The sequence below is a fragment of the Scardinius erythrophthalmus genome, assembly GCF_964197995.2.
Source record: "Scardinius erythrophthalmus genome assembly, chromosome: 8".
In the NCBI taxonomy this organism is placed as follows: Eukaryota; Metazoa; Chordata; class Actinopteri; order Cypriniformes; family Leuciscidae; genus Scardinius; species Scardinius erythrophthalmus.
In genome coordinates this window covers 5,985,646-6,012,642 of record NC_138228.1, presented here as the reverse complement: position 1 = coordinate 6,012,642, position 26,997 = coordinate 5,985,646, and the positions used below count along the sequence as shown (strand labels likewise).

The 26,997-nt window shown below is 36.1% G+C and overlaps 3 protein-coding genes across 22 annotated transcripts in view; 2 read left to right on the top strand and 1 right to left on the bottom strand.

The window, feature by feature from the left end:
* The window catches only part of plekha7a (pleckstrin homology domain containing, family A member 7a), an 87,264-nt gene extending 78,590 nt beyond the window's left edge, over window positions 1-8,674 (top strand). For all 20 annotated transcript variants that reach the window (XM_081372488.1, XM_081372505.1, XM_081372500.1 and 17 more), the window contains 7 exons: window positions 1,637-1,733; window positions 1,846-1,931; window positions 2,592-2,810; window positions 5,493-5,648; window positions 7,713-7,846; window positions 7,925-8,055; window positions 8,152-8,674. In XM_081372488.1, the coding sequence (XP_081228614.1) occupies window positions 1,637-1,733; window positions 1,846-1,931; window positions 2,592-2,810; window positions 5,493-5,648; window positions 7,713-7,846; window positions 7,925-8,055; window positions 8,152-8,174 (846 nt within the window). In that variant the 3' untranslated portion in view covers window positions 8,175-8,674. The remainder of the gene's footprint in view (window positions 1-1,636; window positions 1,734-1,845; window positions 1,932-2,591; window positions 2,811-5,492; window positions 5,649-7,712; window positions 7,847-7,924; window positions 8,056-8,151) is intronic.
* Window positions 8,675-8,810: 136 nt separating this feature from the next.
* On the bottom strand, window positions 8,811-11,882 carry cUnh11orf58 (chromosome Un C11orf58 homolog). The gene is made up of 5 exons (XM_081372124.1): window positions 11,694-11,882; window positions 11,059-11,142; window positions 10,889-10,949; window positions 9,509-9,618; window positions 8,811-9,379 (listed from the first exon to the last, which is right to left on the bottom strand). The coding sequence occupies exons 1-5, from the start codon at window positions 11,748-11,750 to the stop codon at window positions 9,182-9,184; spliced, it is 510 nt and encodes a 169-aa protein (XP_081228250.1). The 5' UTR covers window positions 11,751-11,882; the 3' UTR covers window positions 8,811-9,181.
* A 1,214-nt stretch (window positions 11,883-13,096) lies between these two features.
* Window positions 13,097-26,723, top strand: cd81b (CD81 molecule b). The gene is made up of 8 exons (XM_081372123.1): window positions 13,097-13,329; window positions 15,433-15,547; window positions 23,518-23,615; window positions 24,923-24,997; window positions 25,093-25,206; window positions 25,302-25,403; window positions 25,682-25,765; window positions 25,872-26,723. The coding sequence occupies exons 1-8, from the start codon at window positions 13,264-13,266 to the stop codon at window positions 25,932-25,934; spliced, it is 717 nt and encodes a 238-aa protein (XP_081228249.1). The 5' UTR covers window positions 13,097-13,263; the 3' UTR covers window positions 25,935-26,723.
* The last annotated feature ends 274 nt before the right edge of the window (window positions 26,724-26,997 follow it).

The following is a 26,997-nucleotide window of genomic DNA, read 5'->3' as shown; positions in this document are numbered from 1 at the left end:
AAAGCTGAAAACTCAACCTTGAAAAACATAAAGGAAAATTAGAAATGTTGCCTTAGCAACAACACAAATACAAGATAAACAATATAATAGTATTTAAATATTACTAAAATAACACTGAGGGCCCTATCTTGCACCCAGCGCAATTGACTTTGTACACCGACGCATGTATCATTTCTATTTTGCACCCGCGCACAGCGGACTTTTCCCTCCACAGACGCACGTCGGTAAACTAGGAAATGAACTTGCGCTCCCAGAGGCGGTTCAGCGAAAAGAGGAGTGTGTTCCGGCGCAAACGTTCCCTGGTGCTATTTTGCAGGTTTAGAAAACAATTCCGCCACAGACCAGGAAAAACCTAGTCTAAAGTCAGTGGCGTGTTGCGCATGTTATTCAGATGCTATTTTAAGGGCGCATGCTTAGCCATAATCAATGTAGTGTGTGCACAAAGCGCATACACTTTGCTTATCTCATCTACTCATCTACAGACGCAGCAGTTTTCATTTTTATAAAACCATACATTATTACGAGGAAAAACATTAACACACGAGGGAAATCATTGTTGTGTCCATGAAGATGTGAAAAAATAGGCATAAATCTAGCTTACATATTTACCCAAATTATTATACGCCTGTTTAACCGAAGCTTATTTGTGTGTGTTTCTCCCGTCCCCATACAATGTCACTTCTCTGTGCTTTACGTCCCTGACGAAAACGTCGGTCTCCTCGGCTGTGAAACGCTCCTAGCAAATCCGCCATGGAAAAAGCGTGCCTGCTCTTAAAGGGAATGTGAGATGTCGCTCTGATTGGTTTATTTCACGTTACGCCCAAACCACACCTATGAGTAATGAAGCTACTTCAGACCAACCCATTTTAGATTTGCGTCGGGCACAAGAGTCATTTATCGCGCCGGTATAATAGCAACAGCGCCTGAGATCCGCCCACAAAGTTACTTGCGTTTCGCGCTTGATACTTGCGTTTCAGATCGTTAAAATAGGGCCCTGATTGTCATTCGTCTCACTGAACTCCACATGTACAAAAAAGAAAAAAATGTAGTTCAATAATGACAACTCTCTGAATGGTTTTATCATGTTTTTGAATATGACTGTGTTCATGTATTTGGTTTGGGCAGACTAGATCTGTTGCTGCTGCTGTTGGTTATCTCTGCTGCTGCTGCAGAGCAAGAATGGACTTGCTAATGCTAATAGATACACACACGCTGATGTGAGCATGTAAGAGATGCCGCTGCTGCATAAATAGACATACATAAATCAAATCCCGTAGCAGATCTAGGCAGGTGGAGCTGGGGGAGGTGGAGGGTTTCAGACGAACTGCAGGACAAACAATGAACCAGACTATTAAAATGTTGAGCAAGCAATCTCATTGGCTGCAGGATCAGCAGAGGCCAATCAGCATGTGACATGCGGTAATGGTGTGATTGCTTGAAGATTGTGTCTAAAGGACCGTTCAGCCTGCGCCCTCTAGAGTTTCATGACTAAACTAGATATTTATTGAATAGTTGAATGTCTTTCAAAGAAGTTTCACCTTATACTTACTTTATACACCTAGCATCCATGTAACCATAACACTTTAGTCTTTGCATTGTGATTGAATGCTCGCCATTTAAAATGTTTGGGCTATAGGTGGAACTGCGGTCCTACCTGAGTGAACCAGAGCTTCCTGGAAGTGGACAAGGGACAGACCAGGTGGACCCAGGCTACCTGACTCTCCAAAGAAGAGGTCAAATATTATTATAGATTTTGATCATTCGGGTTATTTCCAAGACACCTTATGTTTTATAGGGCTAAAATGCCATTTAACCAATGCCAGTTATATTTTTGTGATGACTTAGGTCTGTCAGGCTCCTCGTCCAGAATAAACCAGTACGGTGTGGCCTTCTGCTCACAGAGGAGAGGAGATTCAGTGTTATCCACAATGGTGAGCAACAGATTTCTGTAAAACCAACATTATTCATTTATTATAGTACAGATCAAATGTTTTTGAAAGAAGTCCCTTATGCTAATCAAGCCTGCATTTATTTGATCAAAAATACAGAAAAAACTGTAATATTGTGAAAAATTATTACAATTTAAAATTATGGTTTTCTATTTTAATATAATATAATTTATATCTGTGATGCAAAGCTGAATTTTCAGCGTCATTACTCCAGTCTTCAGTGTCACATGATCCTTCAGAAATCATTCTAATATGCTGATTTATTATCAGTGTTGGAAACAGCTGCTTCCAAACTCTTGACCGGTTTTGTATTTATATACAATAAATTATGTAAGTGTATAAAATAATATTTCATGTTAATATTCATTTATATTTTGAATATTTATAAATTAATTAATATATTCACATATTCATATATATATATAATCTATGTAATTTTATATTTTTTATTTTGAATTATATTTTCATATTCAACATGTTATAATCAAAGTATATAGATCCTGTATGTTATTTCTTTTACCCCCTTTTTTTGTGGTCCTGTAAGCAATGTAACTGTTATCCTTGTGCATTGTGGTACTTTTTCTAAATATTTGAAAAGGCCAGATGTAGAATAAGTTGACTCTTTTTTCCTGTCTCATGTAGGAGAGACCAAAGAGTGCCTTGGAGCGGCTGTGTTTGGGAGAGTCCCAGCCGGATCACCAGCCTCAGAGAGGGAGGATGAGTGTGGAGGAGCAGCTGGAGAGAATGAAGAGGCACCAGAAAGCTTTAGTGCGTGAACGCAAACGTAACTTGAGTCAGGGTGAGCGACAGCCCGTCGGCTCCCGCGGCCCCACTCGACCTGTCAGCTCCGACCCAGGATCCGTACGTTACTCCCTACCCAATAAACACAGGGACCCTCGATATGGCTTTCCCCCATAAGGCCACAAAACACAAAGCTAACATGCTAACACACGTTTTACCCCGTGAACAAAGCACAGCTTTACATTAACAGGCCGTGGGTGGGACGGGGGCCGTGCTGTGGGTGTGTTTAGGGATTGGCCAGAATGTGGACAGGCACATGGAGTGATTACAGTCCTGCAAAGGACGCCTGGCTTTTCCTGCACAGACTTGTGAATATTTGAACGTGAAGAGAAAAGGATAACACTTTCCCTGACTGCCTTTCTGATCTCTCATAATGGATTTTAGAACATTTTAATGCCTGTTTTCTCGAATGTTAATTCGCTAAATTATTTATTAAATAATCGGAATATATTTTCTGGAAAAATTTGTAAAGCTATATTTTGTATGAAGATATTACGGTGGGAATTACTGACCCTGCTGCCTCGTCTTAACAACAAATTAATTATTGTAATTAACTGGGTATGAAGGTATTTCTGTGTGCAATGACTCTTAATCCTCATCTCCTATAGAAGAAGAAATCAGTGAAGTGCCTCTTCTTTCTAACCTGATCATCCAGCTCCAGCTGAAACACTCTGAGAATGACTTCAAATTAAACCGAGGAGTGCAACCAGTGCCTGCCCACTTTTTAAGCGGCTTTGGCTCCGGACGCACTTTTCCCATTCATTTTTTGCCGTAGGGATTTTTAAAACGTCTGCGTTTAAGAGTTATAAAGCATTGCGAATGATAAATCAAATAAAAAATGATGGATACAGTATATATAAAACTATTGATTTAAAGATGCTGATTGTATGTATAGAAACAACATATTTTACATTTCTTGCAAAAAAATAAATAATATATATATATATATTCCGCTGTTAAATGCGATTAGTTCAAAAATACATTGAAATAACCTGGGCTGATGGCTTCAACAAAAGCATTTGATTAACAACCTCTTAGCTCTCCTTAGGTTTGTCTTGAACGGTTTATACATTATTGTTAAAAATCAATTCCCCTAAGGAGAAAATGAATGGGATTTTTACTTCCGGAGCCCGACTGATGAACTCTATTGCCCATATAGTGTGGTAAAACATTGCTGATTGGCCATGAGAGCTTGCACTCATTTAGTCAACTGCTTTGTTTGCTAATGGTAGGAAATTAGCAAGCATTAGTCGGTGGGTCAGAAAGAGTGTTTGGCCCAATCAAACGCTTGACCACCTTTCAGTTTACTGTAATCAGAGTAATCAGCAGGAGCTGACTGATATTTGGGTTTTCTTTGCTCAAAATCACCTTTGTCTTTTTTTAAATCATGGTGCATCCAAAGGTATTTTTGTTGCTCACTTGCTCTAAACTATGTCTCTGACTGACTTTTTATTTAATGATTGATTACTTCGATCACATTTTTGCATTCAATCGCATTTCCCAATTGCATTTGGGAAATACTTTTACAATCAAGCACTTAATTCAATTGAAAAACCAATGCAATACTCGGCTCACAAATATTCGTGAGTCATGCTGCCCACTGAATCATGGGACAATTGACACCATTCTAACATTTTTTATCATTCAGTTATAACTGATATCATCCTAACACCAATTTCAGTTTGGCCAACTCAGTGAAAATGGAAAAAGTTCACTCGCTTCTCTATAAATTGTGCCGCCAATGAGAAAGGTTACTAACCCTAACCTTTGAGTTACTAACCCTAGTTTCAAACTAACCAACTTGACATAATTATCAATTAACACAACTTTCCTCTAAACCAATAAAATCCCCTTTACATTAATGCCTCTGTAGATATTTGGCTGAATTTTCTTCTTTGAAGGCTCCATGAAATCAAAATCGCAGTTTGTCTGTTAGCTTTAAGGCCATCTATATACTAGTGTACTCTTAAATTTGACTTACAGCCCAAATGTACAATCTACAGGACAGAAGACTGCACCCATCATGGCATTTCATGGGGTCTTTAACCACACCAGCACCTTCATCACTGTTAGCCTGTTTGTCAGAAGGAACATTAAATCACAACTAAGAAAATATAATGTACATCAATCCACCAACGTCTGCATTTTGAGGTTTGCACTAAAGGCACAAATAAAATGAGAAGATGTCTAAATGCCTTGTTTTTCATTGCAGTTAACTGACAACTGAGTTGTTAAGTAAGAATGAATGGATGGTTTTGCATGATCGTTTAATTGTTCATGTTGATTGTAAGCTGTTATGCATGGTTAGATGTGTTCAACTACAAAGTTCCACAGCATGTTGTAATTTGGTGATGGGTTTGATTTGTAACTGTGACACAATAACGCCTGTAAGTAAATAACTGTTTTTCCCTCTTATTTTCCTGTCTCTTCAGGCTTAAATTTAAGTGCAGGAGAACTACAAAAGCATACAAATGGCTGCCAGACAGACTTTACTTACTCTCATTTGATTTTCCACAAACTGTTAACTACAGACATTACAAAAAGCTTGTTTGGACCAGTTGATCGGTCAACCATTTATAATTTCACAATTGGTATCAGTCCCCTAGTCACCTTGTGATATGGCAAAGATATTGTGTGTCTGACCCATATTAGGTTTTAAATCCAGTATCAAGGCTAATTTCCAGAGGAATTGTGTAGTGTGTGTTGCCTAAATATTGTATATTGTTGTCTTCGCCCTAGTAGGGATGGGAAAAAGTCATTGATTTGCAGCGACCGAAACAGACCTTACTCGACAAATCTCAGCAGCCGGCATCAGATGAATGGCTGACGGTTGAGGCTCGGCCAATGAGCGAACAGGAGCTGGAGCATGTGGACTTTGAGTTCGATCTTACCCAAGAGGTACTTCAAATTTTTGTTATGTTTGCTTGCATCCAGTGCTCGAATGTTTAAAACCATATTCACCTGATTCAAGCAGTTCAATCCTTCCCCGCTGGATTTAGCCCTGTATAGAGCCTGACTTTAAAAAGTTTGCATATGTGTTTTTTTTGTTGAGTATCATATGTGATAGATCAGGATTCTATGGTTGATATAATAGGAATACAAAGCTCATACTCAATGAGGAAAAAAAACACCTTGATTTTATTCAGACGCCCAAACTAACTAAGAATATGAATATGAATTAAATACTATTTTCTTAATTGCCCTGTTAAATATTTACTTATTGGATTTATTCATTTATTTAATAATTTATTTACTTGATATATCTTGGTTATTTACGATTTAGCAAATTTTTTTTATTTACATATTTACTTATTTGATATGTATAGGTAATTAAGTAACTGAGTTTCTTCTGTCCAGTAAGTGTTTGTTTTGAAATATTACTAAGTTATTTTTACATTTACTAAAAATAAGTAAAACATTTCACAGCAAAAAGCCAGGACCTGAAGGAGGGCGATTTTTGTATTATACTACAAGACCTTTTATTTGCTAAAACAGTATAAACTATCAAACAGACGACAGAAGATTGTGTATAACGGGTTTGTCAGTGAAGGTTTGATCATGTTTATATGTGCATCCGCATATATGATACAGTAAGATTTATAGGGTTCAATTATAGTTAATTATAACTAATAAGTAATTGAGATTTTGATTTGAGATAAACCCTGTTGATTCCTCTGCTTTTATAGCCAGTGTTGGGGAAAGTTACTTTTAAAAGTAATGCATTACAATATTGCGATACGCCCTAAAAAAGTAACTAATTGCATTGGCTTGCATATTTGTCTTTTAATAACAATAAAAAGTAAGGTTTTGGCAAATGTAAAGGCCCTTTCACACCATGGGCCCTATTTTAACAATCTGAAACGCAAGTATCAAGCGCGAAACGCAAGTAAATTTGTGGGCGGATCTCGGGCGCTGTTGCTATTATACCGGCGCGATAAATGACTCTTGCGCCCGACGCAAATCTAAAATGGGTTGTTCTGAAGTAGCTTCATTATTCATAGGTGTGGTTTGGGCGTAACGTGAAATAAACCAATCAGAGCGACATCTCACATTCCCTTTAAGAGCAGGCGCGCTTGTTCCATGGCGGATTGCTATTATAACGGCGGATTTGCCAGGAGCGGTTCACAGCCGAGGAGACCGACGTTCTCGTCAGGGCCGTAAAACACAGAGAAGTGACATTGGGGATGGAGAAACACACCCAAATTAGCTTCGGTTAAACAGGAGTATAATAATTTGGGTAAATGTGTAAGCTAGATTTATGCCTATTTTTTCACATCTTCATGGACACAACAATGATTTCCCTCGTGTGGAATATTTTTCCTCGTAATAATGTATGGTTTTATAAAAATCTGTGTGTAGATGAGATAAGCAAAGTGCATGCACTTTGTGCACACGCTACATTGATTATGGCCAAGCATGCGCCCTTAAAATAGCCTTATTTTAAGGTCTACCCTTAGACTTTAGACTAGGTTTCTCCTGGTCTGTGGCGGAATTGTTTTCTGGAACTGCAAAATAGCACCAGGGAACGTTTGTGCCTGAACACGCCTCCTCTTTTCGCTGAACCGCCCCCGGGAGCGCAAGTTCATTCCCTAATTTACCGACGTGCGTCTGTGGAGGGAAAAGTCCGCTGTGCGCGGGTGCAAAATAGGAATGATACATGCGTCGGTGTACAAAGTAGCAAAGACAGTGGTTAATAAAGTGAGATTAAATACATAAAGTGTACCTGTTTTATTTAATTATTGAAGGTGGACAGAATTATTGAAGGAGGACAAAAGAGCTGTCAGTCAATAAATGGGAAAATAAACTTGCATCACTTGCTTGAAAAAGTATCTTAGATGTAAATTTAAAAGTAATGTGTTACTAGTTACTTGCAAAAAGTAATCTGATTACATAACTCGCGTTACTTGTAATGCATTTCCCCAACACTGGTCATGGCTGAACTTACCCCCTGTCCCGCCTCAGCTGTCTACACCACAGAAGGTGCCCATCCCAAAGCGGCTCATGGACGTGGAGTCAGATGAAGAGCTGACTCCAGAAGAGAAGGAGGTTCGTTCTCGCACCGTAGCAAAGATAAAAAGCCTTCTGTCTAAGTCAAGGTACGCTGGAAAAATAAGATGCAAACATGTAAATGGACTGTGTGCTTAGATGTTGAGTCTTCCGTTGTGACGTTTCAGCTCGAAGTCTATGGATGCGGAGCAGATCGATTTCACTGAGCTGGATAATGCTCTTCATCATCAGGAGAGGATCATGAGCGTTCCTCGTGCTCTCGCCACAGAGGCCTCCATCAAGAGGAAGCAGGTCATAGGTGAGACATCTGCCAACGCCGGGAATATTGAACATTTTATCATACAGACAATATTGTCCTGACATTTTAAAGTAATTTTAATGTTTTGTTTTGCAGCCAAAGCCATGTCCGAGAGCTAAATTGTGTTGATACGCTTTCTTGGGAATCCAAAGAACAATATTTTTGTGGGGGGTTTTTGTACCAAATATTTATAATTCACATTCTATCATTCAGGGTCTCTGATGTTCAGAACGTTTTATATGTTTTTATTCATTTTACTGGTCAATGCCAGTTACGGTTTCAATATTATAACATCGAAAATTGTTTATTTTGCATGACAATATGTTTTGTTAAAATGTAATTGTGACATAATGTACTTAATTGTTTGCTGTGTTATGTATTTTAATAAATACTATTAAAGGTACCTTTGATTGTAAAATACTTTTGAGTGTTTCCATTCTGCAAAACTCAAGTAAGCTGTCATCTTCCATGTCATTTGAGTCATCATTAAATATCATAATTGTAATACTTTGAAAGACAATAGAGAGCTCATGCTCTAAATAAAGTATGTCACAAAGTTATTACACTTTTTACATGTCGCTTTTCATCATATTAAAACATCAGTTCCAGATACACCATTATTCAACTTCTAAATTGTCTAATTTCATAATTGTTTGCAGGCATATTATATAAATAAATAAATATATATATATATATATATATATACACACATGTATATACACATATATATATATATATACACACACATGTATATACACACATATATATATAGACACACACACGGAAAGTTTTATAATCACAATCGCAGAATTTTTTTTTCGCTTTATTGATATTCATACATTGACTTAATACACACAATGGACATTTTGTCTGCAACTTAATGTATCTCAGTTTCATGATAACCTCAGTTTCTGCTCATCCTCGTGTTCATATGAAATTTCAAGGTCTGAGTAGACAGAGACCGGATTTCCTTTCTTGAAGGAATTATTTATTTAATTTGTAGAGAAGAAACAGTTCTCAACAAGTTCAAGCAAGTCCAAATAACATGGCACAGACGTAATACATTTTTTTTTAAAATCCATTTTGCGAGATCAAAAAAAAAAAACAACAACAACAAAAAAGCCATTTATGTGGCTTTTACAAATGCCATTTTAAACGTTTTTTTCTTGTCCTCTGAGTCTGTGTGCTCCTCCTGTTTCTTGAGCTCTGTCTTAGAAGGGGTTTTCTCTTCCTTGAGTGGTTCTGATGGTTGTTCACTGGCCTTTTCTGAACTGTCCGGCTTCTCTGGCACAGCAGCGCTCGGACTCTCAGCGGGGGGATCGGGCTGTGAAAAGGAAGCACAGCAGTTCACAACAAATCATCAAAACATTTGCTTACATTCTACAATTCCCAACATGAAAATCTCAAGTATCAACATGATTTCACACCACAGCTTATAAGAGAGTGCTCACACCTCACTAAAGCCCAGGCCGCAGTGTCTCCTGTTTCTCCCTGACATCTTCCCATCCAGACCCTGTTGGTACTGGTGTTCAAGCTCTGCGTTAATCTTCTGATCCTCGGACCCTACAGACACACAAACAAATACAATATAACATCATTACAAACGATAAAAGGCCATCATACTTGTTAGTATTTGCCCATATCAATTTTTATTGCTATATCAGCATCAAAGCAAAAATTGGCAAAAAGTATACTATATATATATAAACAGTAGTCAACATTTGAAATGAATCAAAAAAGTTCATCAAAATTGTCCTAATACAAGAACAGGTATTGTTCAAAATTCATGTATAACTTTGATGAAGGGTTTTGATCCACTTCAAATGTTGACTACTGTTTTTATATATATATATATATATGTATACATGTATGTATATAGATATAGTTATGTAGTATATACTGTATACACACACACACACCTATGTATATTCATTTCTTTATATTAACTGCATATTCATATTCAAAGCAAAATTGGCAATATATACAGTTTTAAAATATAAAATATGACAAGTGTGATGGCTTATTTTTTGCCACTTTTGCTTTGATGGTGATGATATAGATTTCCCATAACAATTATTTATTTTTCTTGCTATAAATTTAGAATTGTTGTGTTCAAAGAATGGCAAAAATACACACAAGAGTTCAGATGCAAAAACCTCTAAATGCCATCTGAAATTTTCTTCTAGAATGATCATTTTTATCAAGCTCGTATATTTAATTTCAATAATTTCATTTAAATGGCAATTAATAGGTAATTTTCATTGCCATTTAAGTGAAATTACTGAACTTAAATATACAAGCTTCATAAAAATGATCACTCTAGGAGGAAATTTCAGATGGCATTAAGAGGTTTTTGCATCTGAACTCTTCAAATATATTAAACACATTACTCATTATATATATAAAATGAGTGTGTGTATTTTATGCCATTTTTTGCTTTAATGCTGATGATGCTATAGCATCAAATAGAAACATAGCATTGATAGAATTTCAAGCATTTTTGCATAAAAATAAAGTGTCTCCCTCATGGTTTGTTTCACACGGCGTATATCAATAAGAAACTGGAATAAGATAGTTGTTTTATATTTTACAAGTGTACACTGCATTGTAACGTAGTCCTAAGTGCACAGTAAATGACAGAACATTACCGGTGGTTGGTCTAAAGGTCAGAGCATGTTCTCTAAAGCTGCACTGTAGGGAAAAGGATATGTGGCGTTAGGATGTCATCTGATCCAGCCCCCATAAAACCGGGGATTTTGAAGTGTCTCATCCAACACAATAGGAGACTGCAATCACTTTCCAGCAACCCTTCACTTCCACCCTAGAGACTCACCGCTGCGGAAATGGGACGTTGACTTGTGATCCCCAATAACAAGGCGTCCAGTGTGCTCTTTCTGCCAATGCATGAAAACATTTGAAGCAAGAATGTGTGATGTTCAGGTTCGAATTAGTTTATAATTGTTTGAAACAGTTGAGATGATTTAATAACAGAAAGAAATGTACCTTTCCTGCTCCCATCAGCCTCAAAAACTTCTGCTTCCTTTCGTCTGTCCCTAAATCTGCTGATGTCCATTTTGTGGATCCTGTCTGCATTAACAGGTTAAAACAGATTCAGTTGATTCATTAGTGTTGCAGAAAAGCACTTTAAAATTAGTTCTAATAATAAAATAAAGATTTTTCTAAAACTATATATATATATATATATATATATATATATATATATATATATATATATATGCACATTACACACACACACACACACACACACATATACACACATATATATATATATATATATATATATATATATATATATATATATATATATATATATATATATATATATAATACGTTTATCTATGAATGCAGAAAATGCTTAACATATCACCTGGAACTGAATTATCTACAGTAGATACAGTAGTTATGCAAATTTCTTTGTAGCCAAAGCAGAATAAAGTACCAAAAAGGCAGATAATCCACTAGTAAGATGCATGTGTAACTCCTTTGGCACACGACTAACATTTAAAAATAGTTGCAACCCACTGCTAACAATCTGCTAACATTTCTGGTACACCAAAATGCCAGATCTGCTGTAGTTAACGTTAATTCAAAAATACATGATGATGGAAATCACATACTTCATCTGGAGATGCGGGTCGTTTTGTGCCTTTACATTTTTCGTCTGAAGAACTCATTATCAAAGGTTTTGAACAACAGTGGTCAAATCAACCACTGTCTGCCTGCTTCACCGTTTAACTAGCATAGCAGCTAGCAGCTATCGAGAACCTGCGCGCAATGCATCTTGGAAGTTGTAGTTACAACGACGCAAAATCGAGTCTACGAGGCTAACTTTTAACCTATTGTTTTGTGTGTTTGTTTTCAACAAACCAATTAACCATATCCATCATATAGACAGACAGCATAGTTGAAACCTAGTTGATTTTTGGTCTTCAAAAATATGAGCTGAAGTCTTTTTTGTGTGTAGCCTATTTCACCATAAGGGAATGTGTTTACGAGATGTAGTTGTACTGTATTATTTTAATGGACTTTTGGGGTGATTTTAGTATGTTTATGGACTATATCTTCCCCTGTCTCTATTTTTTTTTTTTGTTGTTGTTTTTGAATAATGGAATGGAAGTGAAATGTGACAACATGCCCCATCGGTGGGGTACATTGTAACAGGGGGACATGGCATTGCAACATGAGTGACCATGATATGCCAGCTTAAAATGCTATCTGATCTAATAAAAAAAATATACAAGAAAAACTAAAATATTTTCTCAATTAAATAAAATGATTAACTTTTCCATATAAAATAATGGCATTTTTTAATAATTAAAAATAAAATAATTTTTGAGTTTGACAACGAACACACCGGAAAACACTGCTATACAAAATATAGTTCAAAACATAATAATAGTTAATAATTTCCGAGCATTGACTCTCAGTCTTTTTTCGCCTTTTTCTCATGTTTTCTCAATAGAATTCATAAAAGTATAAAATAGAATAGCATAGTTCTAATGGGGCTCATTGTAACGGTGTTACGACACTGCTAGTCTTCTGCTAGTTAGCGAAGCAGTAAAGAACCATATCAACTGTTAAATAACATATTGGAGATTAAAATAATATCAGATTTGTCTAATTTAAAATAAACACCAAAAATAGAGATAAGTAAGCAAGTAAATATCTTAAGTAAGATTTTTTTTTTTCCGTACTAAATGGTAGGCTAAATGTTGCAAACAACAGATTAAAAATGGGTTCGTTTTTATGGAGAATAGAGACTATAAATTATAATATAAAACATAGATTATACAAATTATCAAATATAGAGAATATGTTATTCATTATAATGTAAATTATATACAAAAGTGCCAGTTTGTACCAACTGATGTGAATTTAGATTCGTCATGCATTGCCGTTTAATCAATTAAAACAAGGTTTTTATATATATGTAAATGTGGGACTGAGTTTGGCACGGGATGCATCCCCCCCCCCCCCCCCCTCTCTCTCTCTCTCTCTCTCTCTCTCTCTCTCTTCTGGCTCAGTGCGTTAATATAAACACATGAGCTCGTGAGTAGTCTAGTCTCAGAGATCCGGTCTGCCTGCACTTCCACTCAAATCCATCTGTGGAACAGAGACTGACACTCTTCTTCCTCATCTTCCTCCACACCAGCATCATTTCAGCGCCTGCTTCGACGACATCAAGCCATGGCTGTTACCGGCTGCTCTCAGTGCATCAAATATATGCTTTTCTTCTTAAACTTCATTTTCTGGGTAAGTTTGCTTGTTTAGCAATATTATTTTTAGTCTTCCTTGTACTACTATTGAAAAAGTCTAAAGTAATCCTATAGCTAACAAAAACACCTTCAAGTAAGACCTTTTTGCTAATGTTCCCATGATAAAGTTATGACAAAGTTATTTCTGAAGGTTCTCTGTCCAGTTTTTACTTTCAATCGTTAAGGAAACACTTTGGGAACGTTACTTTGGAATGTTCTCTGAAGTTTCTAAAACAAGTAGTAGCTAAAAAGTACGTAACATTTAAAAAACGTTCAACTAAAACCTTTCATGAAAAAAGGGTTGTAAACAATAAATAGCTAAGTAATGTTTTTGTGCTAATGTTTTGAGAGCATGATAAAGACCAGATAACTTCGAACAAACACTTTACCATAAGGTTGTATCCAATGTTCTGAGCATTTTCCCTCTTAGCTTTGTCATGAAAAGGAAAAAAGAAAAGTTTTTTTTTATGGTATTAAACATTTATATTATATTGATATTTGTTATTACTAATATAATGTACAATACTACTGTCACACTGTAAAGCACTATATACAAACAAACTTGTAATTTTGGTTAAATTAATCCAAAGAGCAGAAAAGCAAAAAAGTTCTGACTCTAAACAATCGTCCCATCTGAAGTGATTAGATTTTTTCCATTGTTTTTGCTGTTGTTGTTTGTTTTATGTCTTTTCTGATTTCTGCAATACGGCACTGACTGGATTTGAGTTGTAAATTCAAAGATGAAAATGTTGTCACCTCATGTCGTTCCAAACCTGTATGACTTCTTTGGAGCACAAAATGAGATATTTTGAAGAATATCCATGATGCTGTTTTACAGAATCAAATAATGCCCAAAAAGGAAAAAAATACAATAATAATGTTTGAGTTAAGGACATTTAAAACACATACCTGTAAATTAACTGGACTAAATAATAACTGCATGTCATGTCATAGATAATTTGGGATCTGCATGCATACTATTTTGTTAAAGCATAGTTTTTTTTTTTTTTTTGCATCTCACAGTCAGTTAAATAGTTTAGTCAGAGTTTGTCTTGTGATCCTAGACATGAAGAAAATGTGTGTCCCTCCAGACGGGCCTCCTGTAGAATGAGGGTTAGCTGTGGTTTTGCTATATTTTTACACTCTCTATAATTATGTCCATGTGCTTTAGGGACATGAATACACCTTAAAATAACTGAAGCATATACGAAAGAGAGAATCACAGGCACACATGTTGTTTTAGTAAATTTAGTTGATAATAAATGGTGTGTGTGTGTGTGTGTGTGTGTGTGTGTGTGTGTGTGTGTGTGTGTGTGTGTGTGTGTGTGTGTGTGTGTGTGTGTATATATATATATATATATATATATATATACACACACACACACACACACATATGCTGCGATATCTTCATAAAATGTTGACATACAGTCTGCTGTGATTAAAACATCACATGATGTTCAAACAATGATATCACAGAGTCAAACTAATTATGCGTTTTGATGTCAAATTAGCATTTAGCAACAAGACAAACATTTTGGAATAACATTCATTACTGGAAATAAATGATGTTTACCGCATTCTGAGTTGTTCAAAAACTAAAACTAAATATCATGTAATTTTCTGACTCATCTTAATAAAAGTCTACTTCCCACTGCTGCAAATTTAAATTCATGTTTTCATCCAAGACCTTCAGCTTTCATCAGAATGATGTTGTGTGATATCACATTCCCACACTCTCTCGAGATGCGTATTGTTTCCTGTCATTGTACTTTACATGCTGCCAACACAAAAATATATCTGCCTGACTTCCACAATTCTCTGAGTGAAGCTGCCGCTTCCTGAATTACAAAAAAATAAACAAACAGAAGGTATCACAGCAGACTGAAGAGGACCCACACCCTTTTTTTGTGCGTGAATAACACCAAACCTGTCAGACGTTTCTTCCCCAAATGCAGGAAGAAATGACCTCTGGAATGACCTCCGGAAAAAGAATTGAAACAAACATTTCTGGGTGATGACAATCTGCAGAATTTCAGTATTTAAATAGTGAATCTTTCTAAAAATTGCTCTGTTTTTCTCTTTGGTCTTTTCTTATTTTTAGCTGGCTGGTGGTGTGATTTTGGGTGTAGCTCTATGGCTTCGCCATGACAGTCAGACCAGTAACCTCCTAATGCTCCAGTTTGAAGGAACTCAAGCACCAGGAACCTTTTACATCAGTAAGTGACTTCCGCTCACACACTACAGCTGGCTAGGCCATTGATGACAAAGTTATAATTATTAAAGGGGTGGTATAATGCTATTTTAAGTCTGTATGTGTGTATGTGAAGTTTTAGCTTAAAATACCCCACAGATATTTTTATGTAGCATGTTAAAATTGTCACTTTTTAAGGGTGAGCAAAAATGCGCCACTTTTGTGTCTGTCCCTTTAAATGCAAATGAGCTGCTGCTCCCGGCACAGGGGGCGGAGCTACAACAGCTTGTGTCCTGAAATTTTTTAAAAACTGTTTTGTTTATGTTTAAATTTATGTAGCTGATGTGGAGTTAGCTATCCTCTAATCATTGATTAGCATATTCTGTCATGATAATCTATAAATCGTGTTCCCGGGGGCGGGTTTATGTAAATTTTAGGGTTAGTGATGTCAATAACCTGGGAGGAATGTCGTGTAGTCCCTACCAGCTGTTTGTTGTAGTCCTAAAAAAGCAATTTCTTTAAAAGAAAATATCTCCCTTCGCTTTGAACTTTGAGCATCGTGACTTGGCAGATGTTGTTTAAGCTCAAACAGCAACATTACACACTAACTAAAGTTAGAAAAGTCATAATCAACCACCCTTCAAGTTCAATTATAAATACCTAGTTTTGTTCCAATTATCCAACCTTGTTATTTAAACTAGCCACCCAAACCCTGCCATCATAACTAACAACCATCATTTAAAATAGAATTGTGTTATTCATTCTAATTTAGGGTCTTTATTTACCTATCTTTTAATATTATATATAATCCTGTACAATGTTGTTAAAAGTAAGGAGCAAAATATTTTTAATTATTATTTTAAATTATTATTCTGCTTATTTTTTTAATTATTTTTTTTATTATACCTTTATTTAACCAGGGAAGAAAATCACATTGAGATAGATATCTCATTTACAAGTGAGCCCTGGCCAAGGTAGCAGCACACAGTAGCCTAAACATAATAAAAACAGACAAAGTAAAATTTAAGTACATAAAACAACACACACATACACTAACACACTCACACACTCACAACCACACACATACACACTCACACACACAACAATAGAACAAAATTAAAAGTTAAGAACAGGTGCAGACAGTTTGGAATGTTTGGTTGAGATATAACTTAAAGTCGGCATGAAACGGAAGTTGAGACTGTAATTTTTTCCTTGTTGTGACGTATATCCGAGTGAAACGGCTTCTGAAATTAGAAAAAAATGCAGGGCGGGGCTTGATTTCGTCCTTCGGGAACTGATTGGATCGTTGGAGGTTGGGCGTTGCAAACAAAATGGAGGCAGATTTGAATGTCAGTTTACATTCAGTTGTGGAGGATTTCTCTCCACCGGACTCCCCACCGTTACCCTCCCATGAAGGATTTTTTATTTTATTTTATTATTCCCGCGAACCAAGATGAGTCAAGTCAAGTTATCAGACTTATTAGACATTCTCTGTTATCAGTCAAGTTCACCCTCGAGAGCATCTCTCGATAGCCGCACCCTCATCGCCTCTGGCCGCACCCTTTCGCCATGGCACGTGACCGAAAGAGAAGAGTGGTCGTTTCGAGGGGGGAGGGAAGGGTAATGTATTTGATTAAAGATTATAAGGGTACATGAAAAAATAATGAAGTGCACAGATAAATCATTTATAATAAACACTACAATATTACATATAAAAAGAAGATTTGTCAAATTTGATTTCATGCCGACTTTAAACTCATTGATTGAAATAAATACAGTAAGTTTCAATGATCTTTGAATTCTGCTCACACACAAAAAAGCAGACAAAACAAAAAAAGGACAAAACAGAGATGCAGAGCAACTGAAGGACATGTGCAGCATAAATATACAGTTCATAATCAAGTAAACATAACAGTATTTCAACAGGAAATGCATTGAAAATGTATAAACTTGCATATGTCCTTTATGTGAGTCGAGAGATAATCTACGGCTAGCTGTGCATTAAATGATTTTAATGAACGACGTGGAGGAAAAGAACCACTGTTATTGATGTTTGCAGTGCAATACTTGACTGGAAGGACAAACATTATGGTTATTTTGAATTCAGTCTAAAGCAGTCTGCCTGCTTTAAATCAGACACAGATCATAGTGCTGTAAGATTACATTTATTTGAGTTAATGAATTATAGCATTTATTTGAATTACAGTTTTTCTCGATTGTTTACACACATTTTCTGGTACTTGAGACACAATGACCACAACATGTAACTCATTCACCAACCCCCTGAGCCAATTCTGCTAAACTACAAGCACAATTCCTGCTTTACACTCAAATTGCAGATCTAAAACACACTTTTTTCAAAACACTACACACAATTCTCTGCTTTTGGCACAATTTTCATGCAGAAAATCTCTTGTTTTCACAAGGAACACACTGCCATTCAAATATGCACACTGACTCTTCACATGGGCAAACACCCGTCACACAGTTTTACAATTAGCAATCAGAGCTTTAGCATAAAAGGGCAACAGGTGAGCTCTTCAATGGAGCAATGGATGCCAACATTGGATTTTATTTTTTATTACTGTAACTGTATACAGTCAATTATTCTGTTGTTTTGTATGTAGACCACTGTATGTGCAGCTTTGTGTTGGTTGGGATGTACACTGTGTACATTGTTTTTGTGGGAAAAATAAAATATATTTGTTACCGTGTATTTGTGTGTTCTGAGTATAAAAACAATATTCTCAGATATTTTACAACACACTTATGTACGTACTGTCTGTAGTAAGTGTAACACTGAACAAAAAAAGGCCTAAATCATTATGATGACTGGAGAAGAAGTGTTTTCCATTCATCATAGTGTTTTACATTGAGAACATCAGTGTTCAACTGGTTCTTATAAATGTCTATTCATATGATGGTTTGTGTGTGTCATTTGAAAACAAAATACCATTTTGAGAAGAAATAACATTGTTTTGAATGTAAAGTTTCATTTTGCAGGAGAATTGAGGGGTTTTGCCCATTGTGTGTGTGTTTTTGGATTTGTGTGTAGAGTTCTGAGAATATGAGGCATGCTTTCAGAAAATGTGTGTAAACAATCGAGAAAAACTGTAATTATTGACAGAGAAAGAGAGAGAGAGAGTGATGAGAGATGCGTGTGCGAATTACCTGCGTCTGTTTAGCCTCTCTCTCTATTAACAATAAAGCTGTGAGTTGAATTACTTTAAAACCAGCGATGTTACCCATGTTGCTGAGAAATATAATGTAGCGATTCAGTAGCTAAGCTACTTTATTACTAAAATTCACAGGGCATAGTTTGGTAACAAGTTTCTGTGCTGCTAAATGTTTCTGTGTGTCGAGTTACGTGTGTGTGTGTGTGTGTGTGTGTGTGTGTGTGTGTGTGTGTGTGTGTGTGTGTGTGTGTGTGTGTGTGTGTGTGTGTGTGTGTGTGTGTGTGTGTGTGTGTGTGTGTGTTCAATGAAAACAGCGTATAGAACGGTGACTGGATTTTAATGCACACCTTCCAGCCAATCAGAATCGAGTATTCTGAAAGACCATGGTATAATAATAGTTTGTTAAAGTTGGCATGAAATGGAAGTTGCGAGTCTTTTCTTCCCTATTGTGTCCTTATTTCTTCCCTAATCTAGATGAGGCCACATGAATTTTTAAATAATGATGTTTTGCACAGTTAAATCATTTATAATAAATCCTGCAATATTCCATAAAAAAATAAGAACAGTCAAATTTGATTTCATTGTGACTTTGCGTGATCAGGAAGCCTTTCCACTATGAACTTTGTTAAACAATTACTCCTGAAATAGAGGTGCATCTCCTCAAAAGATGGAAGGAAGAGGGAAGCAGGGTCTAAGCTGGACTTTGACAGGGCCACTTAATCACTTTGTGTGTACGTGTGTGTGTTTAAACAACTAATATGATGGCATCAGCGCATTATCATTGCATAAGAGCTTTGATCCTCCATAGTCAGATAGAGTCATGTTGTCATTCCTGTATTTTCTTTAATAACACTTTATTCGGCTGTTTTCACATGAAGTCAGTGATTCTACAGACACACCCACAGGGTGTTTTAAAAGAACCAGGGAAAGACTAAAAGTGACCACAGGGCGTGTTCATACTCCACCCATGCACACACACACACACACTCACGTTTACACACTTAACCACAGCAGAGTTCAGTGGCACAAGCTCAGCTTGTTGTGGGCACTAGCATAGAGTTAGCGGCCATTCATTTTTTGTAGAAACCATGGGGTTGTCTCTCTCCACTCAGTATAAGTACATGTAGGAGCAAGAGCTCCGCCTGTTCCTTTTTATAGCAGCAACAACCTTTTCTGATTAAAGAAGTTTAAAGGTTTGTTGGTCTGGCCCACCCAGAGAAAGAAGAGAGAGATGAAGAGTTCTTCTCCCACTGCTCCTGAACATCCGTGTAATTGAAAAAGCCCTGCTCATGTGCCCGTTACACCACAAATTAGAATGAGCAGTGCTTGGGTTCGCTCAAGTGCCGGTTAAACAACCCTAAAAATATGTTCAAGCCCGGCCGCCCCAGCAAATCATTACAGCTTAGAGAGAAATCTGGCTGGAGAATACTCTAAAATCCCTAAATATAAGTTTTAAACAGAGAGTGGAGCCTGAGCAGCAGCGAGGGCAGTGTGTTTTGAGCAATGAAATAAATCTAAAAGAGGATACATCATCTTATAGACTACTTGTTTCATATTAAAGAGGATGTAGGACATTATATAGGGCTACACAATCTTTTTAAGACTAAAACGTAACGTATCTAACGTAAGACTTTCATTTATCTTGAAACACAAATGAAGATCTTTTTGATGAAATTGGAGAGTTTTCTGTCCCTCCATTGACAGCGACGCAACTACCACTTTGACGCTTCAAAAAGTTCATAAAGAGATCGTAAAACTAATCGAATATGAATTGAGTGGTTTAGTCCAAATTTTCTGAAGAGAATCGATCGCTTTATATGATGAACAGATTTAATTTAGGCTTTTATTCACATATAAACATTCATCAACTCACACATCAGCTGTGGTAAACAGAAGCTCAAGCATATTCGCTAGACATGCGAGAACCAATGAGGTTCATTCTCGTGTAACGCATCACATTTGAGCTTCAGCAAGAACCAATGAGGTTCATTCTCGTGTTACGCATCACGTTTGAGCTTCAACAAGAACCAATGAGGTTCATTCTCGTGTTACGCATCACGTTTGAGCTTCTCTAAGAACCAATGAGGTTCATTCTCGTGCGTCAAGCAGGTTCGGTTGAGCTTCTGTTTAAGTTAGCTGATCACTGTTTATATGTGGATAAAAGACTAAAATGAATCTGTTTATCATATAAAGCGATAGTGTCTCTAAACTAAACTAAACCACTCAATTCATATAGATTAGTTTTATGATCTCTTTATGAACTTTTTGAAGCATCAAAGTTTCAGTTAGCTGTCGATGGAGTGAGAGAAAGCTCTCAGATTTCATCAAAAAGATCTCCATTTGTCTTCCAAAGGTTTGGAACCACATGAGGAAGAGTAATTAATGACAAAGTGTTCATTTTTGGATGAACTATCCCTTTAAGTCCTATCTAAATTTAAACTATAATACATTTTCATTCAATTGCAATTAACATTAAGTTAAGTCTCTAAAAACATTACATTCGGTTTGCACTTAAAGTTACAATATGCAAGAATTGTTTGCCGCTAGAGGGCGCTACATTCCAAACAACAACAACAACGGCGTATAGCTTGATGACGATGTGAAGGAGCGTGGAATGATGGGAACTGTCGTTTTAAATGCCACCGTGGATGTAAATCAGTCAGACGGGAATCAAAAAATCATGTTCATGGATGGGGTAAAGTTCTATTTTTATAAATGTTGCGTTTAATGACATGCTTTTTGTGACGAGGGGGCGTGGTTCAGCGCGGTCTGTAACGGGAGAGAGAGAGAAACGAGACGAGCGGGATGCAAGTAGGTCAAGTGCAAATGACGAACACCTGTCTTATTGCTGTATTATTGGCGTGGAGAGACCGCGAATGTTCACGGTGCATTTTATGGAAACAACTTTAATCGTAGTTGTAACTCTATATTTACAATAGGCATTTAATTGCCATTGGCTCGTGTGATAGTAATATGGATCTTAGTAGTATTTTAAGTGATAATTCATTCTATAAACAACTATAAAAGATAAATTTAGTCTTTCTCCGGCTCCCTGCACCAGGCGTAATGCGAAACCGGAAGTGTCTTAGCATACCCTCACTGATCCGAAATCCAAAATGGCGGCCACGTGCAACTAGCGAATAAGCCGCGCTGGAACGAGAAAGAAAATTGGATGCAGAAAAAGAAAACCGGTGGATCCAAGCTCTCATTTTTGAACTGTTTTGTGCGGCGCGTTGTGCGCGACTTTTGTTTGTTTTGTTTTATTTTAATAAAGTACGAGTCCCAGTCACGCTGACCCCGTCTTCTTCCTTCCTGACTCTTGAACCTCATCACACTTTTATTTCATTAAAATGAATAAACAGCAATAAAAGTAAAGTTTAATACTACATTGGTTATCATAGATTTTTCTGTATGTCGAATTCATTGTTGCGACAACGCGGCGCAGTTTTACGTGTTCTAAACAATTGTTGTAAAAGTACATTCGAACATACTCACATCATTTGCCAAAATACTGATTAATCTTTATGTATAACACATGCTATATTTATTTACATTGGCATAAACACCAGATAAACAATGTCAATATACTAACGTTAAACACAAATCTAAAGCAATAATACTTTCCTTACATAAACATAACCGAATTCTACATGTGGAAAATATAAAATTAAGCATGCTTTGTCGACAGAACCAGCTGCAATCGGTAAAGAATAATTGTGTTCCATAACGACAGCACGAAACAAGCTAACGTTTGTTGCTTGATAGACGCTACAACTACAACTTCCGCATTTGTCCGGATATGTCGCAATTGACTGGCGACTCCCAGCTCCCCCCTGCTCTAACGCCCCGTTTCCTTGGTTTAAATCGCAATTTTCTCACGATTTAAAAATAGTTGGAAACATTTGGGATATTGTAAGTAATCAACTTAATAAAATATATAACACTGGCCTTGAGATTTTGGGATATTTTAATGCAAAATTGTTATTGTACCTTTAAGCATTTTCTTTTAAAGTATTTTAGTATAAACATAGACTATATATATTAGGGCTGTGGAGTATACTAAAGTGTAATTTTTCAAAAGGGAAGCCAGAAATGTGTTTTTTCTTTTCTTTTTTCTAACATACTGGAATATTAAACAGTTGCCAGTTTAATTCTTTGGTTTAGGGGTTTAGAATAAACTCCCTAAACTTTAGTATGAGCAGTAATAATAATGATCGATTTACAGAGATGTTTTCCATGTGTTTAGAGTCAGTCGTGTTTTCAGATGCTGTTGTGTGAGTCTAATGGGCACAGAAAGCAAGTTTGGCTCTGTTATGTGGAAGTTTCCTGTTTAAACTAGATCTTCCTATGCCTGTTTATCCTGTAGCTTGTATGGTAACATGCTCTTTTACCTATAAGTCTGAGCCTGAGATGTTCTGTCAGACAGGAAAATACTCAGCGGCTTTTTTTAGTTTTTGCCTCTGAATTCCACAGAGCAAAGTGACACATAAAAAAGAGGACTAGACTTTACCAGCTCAACATTGACAGTTAGTCAGTGCATTATATTATCTATCATTAGGATGAAGACTATACTCCACATACAGTAGTTTTAAATGCAGTCACAAATAGGGCTCAAATTTGAGGTAATGTTCAACACAGCTGCACACATGCCATCTAGTGGCAACATATTGCATTAGCCGGTTACAAAAACACAATACCTGTTCATAAATATGATGAGGAATGAGTCCTCTAGAAACTGTGTGAACATGTGCAATTAATCTGAGTCTCTAAATGTTTGAGTCAGGATCATATACAAACATTATCTGTGTTTCTCTTTCAGGTGTGTATGTTCTCATAGCGATTGGGGCTGTAATGATGTTTGTGGGATTCCTCGGCTGCTATGGAGCTATTCAGGAATCTCAATGTCTCCTAGGAACGGTGGGTTTTACTCAACTCACACTGTTCATTCTGCATGCCTTTAAGAGATTTACCATTCATCTTCAAAAGACCTTTACAAGGGCTACGGTTTAATTACTCAAAACCAGTGCATTTTGCATTAATCTCTTGTACACTTTACTTTAAGCATTATTTATTACTTTAGAAAAGAATATACTTTAATGCAAACTGAATATAATGCTTTTGGACACTTAACTGCATTACAGTTAAATTAAAATGTAGCAAACACTTTACAATTAGGTTTCTTTTGTTATCATTATAGTTAACTACATTAGTTAATATGAACTAACAATGAACAATACAGCATTTATTAATCTCAGTTAATGTTAATATCAATATTTAGCCTATTACTATTTTATCAAAAGTTGTATCTGTAAATACCATGGTTAACACTAGTAAATGCACTGTGAACTAACATAAACATGAATATTTGTAATACCGAACATTAACAAAGGCTAATAAATGTTGTAAGAATATATTGCTCATTGTTAACAAAAGAGACCTTATTGTAAAGTGTTACCAAAATGTGTTATAGTTTACATTAATATTAAATGCAATTAGCAGAATTAAGGAGGTCTGTGAAACCGGGGGTATATGTATAATTCATAATTATTCATAATTACTTCTTGTCTTTGAAATATGGTCAAAGTGTAGTGCTAAAAGTACTGACAACCAAACTAAAATATATATAATTCCTATTGAAACTTATACATCAGATAATTAAATGTATTTGTAATTACACATTTGTAATGATAATGTTGCAATTTAGTACATTTATATTAAAGTATTTTAACTTTAAATGTAATATCAAATAATCAAACAAATTGCAGTTAAAAATTAAAAAATCAAGTCCTTTACACATGCTTCATTTTGGTTGTCAAAAATAAGTGTAGTATTAGGTAGTATAAAGTGTTTTAATAAATTATTGAAACATAAAAATCTGTATAATAATTTAAGGAAAAACTGCACAGTCATACCTTCCTATTGAAAATGAAAACGTAAAACTATTAATTTTACATTATGACAAAGTGTACTATTTAAAAGTCATGAAAGTGTAAACTTAAGCATCCATTTGCATGTTCAGTTTAAAAAACAAACATATTTTTAAGATTTAAAGTACACTACAAGTACTTATTCAATACAATTAAGCACACTTCTTTTTCACAACAAGGGTTGTGCTATTTAGTCATAATGTTTTAATGATTTTTTTAAGGAAAAGCTACACAGTCATACCTTCCTAATCCAGTACTTCTTTCTTCATCACACATTTTTGTCTTTTTCTCCCTCAGTTCTTCACATGTTTAGTGATCCTCTTCGCCTGTGAGGTGGCAGCAGGAATATGGGGCTTTATTAACAGGGACACGGTATGTCTACACACACACATACACACTCAAAGAGTCTGTCTGTATGTTAAGACCTTTATTTTGAAAGCGTCACTCTCCTCTTTCTGTCCGTCCAGATCTCCACTGAGCTCATTAACTTCTATGATACTGCATATATTAAAGCTGTGGATCCTGTAGGGACAACATCCAAACAGGCAGCTGGCAAAATCCTGGAGGTCTTCCATGACACAGTGAGTTTCCAAAATCATTTCTCTCATCAAAACTCCTCTGTTTTTGCCAGTTAATAATCCCTATCCCATCTTTTTCACACTCTCTCAAAATCTAGCTCGAGTGCTGTGGTAAAGGGGATGATAATGAGCTTTTCACAGCTGTCCAGGCCTCTGTGTGTCCCAAGAAGACCAACCCTGCCGACCCGCTCATCTCTCAGGTATCTCTTGGATGTAGTGTCAACAAAAAACATGACATTTGTATATAACAAATATTTCTATGGTTAAACAACATCTAAACATTTGACCAGTGTGGCTCACACAATGATTTTGGTGGCATTGGCCGATTTACTACACATTAACTAGGTTTTGAAGCATGAATTAAATATTTGGGTAAATTTTACAGACATGCAACAGAGTTCTGATGTTCCAACAAACTGTTGTGACAACTGCACTTACAGTTTAGAGAATGCTAAGACTGTTTTGATTGAAAATCCAGAGTTGCCACACGAAGCTAAGGGAGCTGTTCTCTGAGAAACTCCATGTCATTGGATTGGCCGCCCTAGTGATCGCTGTCATTATGGTGAGAATGTACACACATGCACAATTACAGACTTGTACTATGAATAACTCACCGCCCCTCCCAAAATTTCCCTGTGTGTATAATTTCCTCTCTGCTTGGTGTCCAGGTTTTTGAGATGATCTTCACCATGGTCCTCTGCTGTGCAATCCGCAATGCTCCTGTATACTGAGTTGCTGGATGAAGAACAGGCTGATCAACAATGTTCGATGTTTCCTAGTGATGGGCAGGAGGCCAATTCACTTTTGCATTCCCTCTCTTTTCAAGTTCAGATGTCCAAACACTGAACATTGATCCCTGTGTTTGTAGAGAGGACTTTTTAAGTGAATGCACACCGAACGCTATAATAAATAAACCAATAACTGATATCAGGGAAGAGGAATAATGTGATTGACAGTAATATGGATAACATTGCTATTATGTATTGTTTTACTTTTATTTAATCAGTTTATTAGATATTCTCTTACATTGTTCTTATGGCCTATTTTCAACTTTTAGTAGTAAAAGTGCTTCAGTGCACTTACATTTTAGTTTGTGTATGTGTGCTTGTTTGTGAAGTAAATCAATGTGATGTTTATTGAGAGATAACCTATGAGTCTGTTATGCAACAAGTCAGTTTGTATCTTGCATAATGTGCAACAATGCATTTGATTTCATTAGTGGCCCTTATGATGATGATGGCATGATAATCTAATGATTTAAACCTAAATCAATCATTATATTTTGGGGACATTCAGTTTATTTCTAATAAATCTAAAATAAAATAAAACTAAAAAAATCTGCCAAATTAATGTGTCATGAATGTTGTGTTAGTAATGTATTAAATAAGTGCTGGGGCCCCTTTAGGTTGGGGAGGCGGGGGGGGTGTGTCCCTCGATGCATTCGCGTTCACCGTGCAGCCCAGTGTGCTTGGACCAAAATCTTACTTTATTTGAAGAATATTTGCATAAATGTTTACGGGAAACACATTATTGTACTTGTATTCCAATGTGAAGACTGTAGAAATAGAATGTATAGATAGATAGATAGATAGATAGATAGATAGATAGATAGATAGATAGATAGATAGATAGATAGATAGATAGATAGATAGATAGATAGATAGATAGATAGATAGATAGATAGATAGATAGATAGATAGATAGAATATGATGGCATAATGCAAAGAAAACTGCACTGTCGCTTTAAGAACAATGTTTTCAAGATTTAAAAGATAGATAGATAGATAGATAGAT

Excerpts from the sequence above, each read along its gene's own strand:
- cUnh11orf58 (XM_081372124.1), bottom strand. The coding sequence starts at position 11,750 with ATGAGTTCTTCAGACGAAAAATGTAAAGGCACAAAACGACCCGCATCT. Across the intron at positions 11,143-11,693 it reads GACCCGCATCTCCAGATGAA|ACAGGATCCACAAAATGGAC; the intron begins GTATGTGATTTC and ends CTGTTAATGCAG. Across the intron at positions 9,619-10,888 it reads AACGTCCCATTTCCGCAGCG|GGTCCGAGGATCAGAAGATT; the intron begins GTGAGTCTCTAG and ends GTGTGTCTGTAG.
- cd81b (XM_081372123.1), top strand. The coding sequence starts at position 13,264 with ATGGCTGTTACCGGCTGCTCTCAGTGCATCAAATATATGCTTTTCTTC. Across the intron at positions 23,616-24,922 it reads CTCAATGTCTCCTAGGAACG|TTCTTCACATGTTTAGTGAT; the intron begins GTGGGTTTTACT and ends TTTCTCCCTCAG. Across the intron at positions 25,207-25,301 it reads TGGAGGTCTTCCATGACACA|CTCGAGTGCTGTGGTAAAGG; the intron begins GTGAGTTTCCAA and ends CTCAAAATCTAG.